Consider the following 3,800-nt stretch of genomic DNA (forward strand, 5'->3'; position numbering starts at 1 on the left):
GTTTCGTCGGAAAATTTATATTTTTTCCAGAAATTCAACTTGACCGGCTAAACATACAATGGCCGGTCATAATGGTATGTTAAAAAAAAGTTTAAGAGTTAACAGTTCACAAAAAAAAATTAAGTGACCAAATATGCACAAAAAATATAGTTTGTTACCCTTTCAAGTCATTATCCCTTTTATATAATGTTTACACCAAATTTTCTTTTGTAAAATATATCTCAACCTAAAACTATATTATTTTCTTTGCAATATGAAACTTTATTTTGGTGTGAAATTGTCTTTAAAAAAAAGTGTTTTCTACATAAGAAGTAAAAGAAGATAGAATTAATTAATCGAGACAGAAATCACAAATAAAGATATATTCCATTCCTTGCAACAAATTCAGAAAACAAACTCAAAGAGTCAAATCCCCAACAACAACAATAACAAAAAAGAAAAGGAAAAAAAGAAGGCGTGAATCGATGTGGGAATGAGAAGAAACACTATTATACACAATATGACAGACACAACACAATCTTCTATAATAGTAGAGTGTAATTAGATAGAATATTTTAAAGAAATGAATTGTTGTTTGACTTGATCATTGATCAACTTCTAAAACCAAAAGCAGACCATTTCTTGGAAGTTGTCTCTTTCTTTGTTCTCTTGGAGTTTGGATCAATCAGGTTTTCCAGTGATTTTGCTTTCTTGTTGCGGGACCTACCTGCTTCTTTCAGAAGCTCTGCCAGCCTCTTCTTTTCATCGTCGAAATCAGGATTCGCTGTTCCCAACTTTTCTTCTCGTAGTTTAAGAACATACTCCAATATCTCAATCGCATCTTCCACTCTATTGTATATAATATTCAAATATGTTATTTTACCAATCATCTGTTGTAACAAATGTGAAAAAAAAAAATGAGTAGAATACTTTATATATTTACCTCCCCAAAGCATCATAAGTTGCTGCAAGATTGCTGTAGACTCCAAGTGTATCTTGATGACAAGGACCAGATTCCTGTTCCAAAATCTCTCTCGCTTCTTCAAACAACTCAGCAGCTTCATCGATCTTAAACAACTGAACACAAGCCAAACCCATCTGATTCAAAACAACTCCAAAAAAAGCAGACTTTCGTTCACCACTAGCCCTAAGTTTCACAACAGCGCTTTCAAAAGCACCTCTCGCCTCTTCATATCTTCCCACCATATAAAACATAACCCCCATACGCGCTTCCACTCCTGCAATCGTACTCTGCTGACCTGGCTTATCCTCCAAAAGCTTCATTGATTTCTGCAACAGCCTTAAAGCCTCTTCGGGTTCATTGAAAGATTCATATATCGCTGAGATTTCAGTCATTCCACTAGCAATGTCTTCTGGGGTTGTTCCAGGGACGGGTTTTGCGTATATTCTGAGGGCGTTTTCACAATATGATCTTGATTCTCTTAGCTTTCCGGTTTTGTAGTACAGGTCAGCAAGGCGGACGAAAACAGAGGCCACTGATGGGTGGTTGTCGCCTTTTGAAGCTTTGAAGACTGTGAGTGCTTTTTGGTATGAGAACACGGCTTCATCAAAACGGGAGAGGGATAAGTAGATGTTGCCTATGCTCAGATCGATTGCTGCAACTTCGTTGTCTTGTCCGTTGGCTATCATTGCCATGCTGGCGAGGACAAGGTGTTCTAAAGCTGCTTCGTAGTCTCCTTTTGCTTCGCATATCAGTGCCATTAGACGTCTGTCAGCTGCTTCTTCTAGAGATGCAGGTGGGCTGTGTACCCTGTGGATTTCTAGGGTTCTTTTGCATAAGGTATCTGCTTCCTCAAATTGCATTGCTTGAACATGGGCCTCTGCTAAGTATCTACAGAATTCAAGTCAGAAAAACATGCGTTCAAAAAATTTGGAGCATTCAAAAACTATACACAATTTGTGTACATCTGAATCATAAACAGCTCCAGCAATTTGAATTCTAATTGTGTTTTCAAATAATAATTCTAGGCTAATAGATGGAACTCAATAGGAATTGTAAAGCACATAGTGTAGTTGAAGAGCTGGAACTCAGAGAAAACGGCATGGTTTAAATCAAAAGTGAGAGTTGTTATCTTAATTTCACCTGCAAGTCTCAGCAACTCTTGGATCTGTGTCGCCTAAGGCCTCCATTTGAATTTTTAATCCTTCTTTGTAACACTCGATGGAGCGATCAAGCTGCCCTAGCATCGAATGAGTATCACCCAACTGCATATACCCCGAAAATGCAGCTAGAGCGTGATCTGCACCTCTTGAAACTTCAGGGACCTTAATTGCCCTGTCCAACACCGGGATCGCCTCCTCGAACCTCCCCAAACTGCAGTAAATAGCTGCAACAACGTGTAAACACATAGCCAGATCAAGGCTCGGTTCACCCTCGACAGCGCAGCGCTCAAACGACTTGGATGCTCGGAGCGCATAATCCAGAGCCTTGCTCGGGCCATCTCCAGACGCGATCGTGTCACGCGCGAGCTTCAGCAGGAAGGGGCCTAGATCGGGGTTGTCCAGCGACGACTCATCAAGTAAAGAATGTTTCTCTGGCGATTTCTTCTTTCCAGATCCCCGATCTGGCGACGGCTTCGCGCGTGAGGACGAAGGAGACGGAGACGGAGGCCTTCGTTGCGCCGGTGAGGTTGTTTTGGTGTTAATCGAGTCAGCACGTTCGGGGGTCGGGCGGATCTGGTGATTCTGGCTGGGGCTGTCTTCAGGTATGGTGATTCGTGGCGGCGTTTTCACTGAAACTAAACCAGGCATGGCTGTGATCTATGAGAAAGAGTTTAGAAAATGCAGATCTCAACTCACCGATGCATATAATCGTCAGCTATGCAGAAAGCATTAATGGAGATCCAGAAAGATTCTTAATTACAGATAAGAACCTGGAGGCATTCGAAATGGTTGTTGGTGACTGTTACTCGGTAGCTGCTGTGTGTGTGGGTTTTGGTTTTGGGGTGTGTGAAGAAAGACAGAGTGGTGATAAATGATAATATTAACCAACAATAAAATCAGTGGAGTGGGACCCACCGTCATACAGCTCAAATAAAGTGGGATGGACCCACAGGTGGATGAGATGGCAGTGGCACAGCATATTTGGATTGGGGGTTAGATCACCTGCGATGGGATGACCAGCCAGCTTCGTTTAAAGATCAACTTCATCAGGTTTTAGGTTGCTTGTTCCCAACAAACTAACAAATTGGACTAAACGAATAATATAATTTTGAATTGTAGCTCTACATTTAATATTAAAAATGTATTAAGGTATCCGTTATTTTCATAATTAATTGTTATAGCTGGGTTTCATGTCATCATTATATTTCGGATCGGTTAAAAAAACATCTCATATTAATTTTTCATTAAATTAGAATACCATATTAAATTTAAAAAATTCATTAATTAAAATAAAGATATAAATATAACAATAAAAAAACATTACTTTAATTTAAACAAGTTTTTTATTCAACAAAAAATAAAAATACCCCATGTTTTTAAGCAATCTATTTTGGGGAATCATTAAGTTTTAGTTAGGGATGACAATTTATGACACGACGCGACAAAAATAAACGAAACGAAACAAAATCGGGACGAAACTGAAATTAGAATTCATGTTCGTGTCGTGTTCGTGTTAGCAGTAAAAAACACGATGTTGTGTCGTGTCGTGTTTGTGTTCAAAATTCGACACGAAATTGACACGATTTAGTAGTTCTTTATTGTGTTTTTCGTGTTTGTCGTGTTTTTCATGTTATACTTGATAAAATATTCATTAAATAAACAAATTTTAGTAAATGTTATATTTTTCGTGTTGTGTC

The 3,800-nt window shown here is 38.8% G+C and overlaps 1 protein-coding gene across 1 annotated transcript; it reads right to left on the reverse strand.

Annotated features, from left to right (window-relative positions):
- Positions 1–347: 347 nt before the first annotated feature.
- On the reverse strand, positions 348–2,935 carry KLCR1 (Tetratricopeptide repeat (TPR)-like superfamily protein). The gene is made up of 3 exons (XM_079029332.1): positions 2,084–2,935; positions 923–1,831; positions 348–828 (listed from the first exon to the last, which is right to left on the reverse strand). The coding sequence occupies exons 1-3, from the start codon at positions 2,749–2,751 to the stop codon at positions 591–593; spliced, it is 1,815 nt and encodes a 604-aa protein (XP_078885458.1). The 5' UTR covers positions 2,752–2,935; the 3' UTR covers positions 348–590.
- Positions 2,936–3,800: the final 865 nt, after the last annotated feature.

This window comes from Lactuca serriola, chromosome 3, assembly GCF_051521515.1.
Source record: "Lactuca serriola cultivar US96UC23 chromosome 3, Lser_US96UC23_V15, whole genome shotgun sequence".
Classification (NCBI taxonomy): Eukaryota; Viridiplantae; Streptophyta; class Magnoliopsida; order Asterales; family Asteraceae; genus Lactuca; species Lactuca serriola.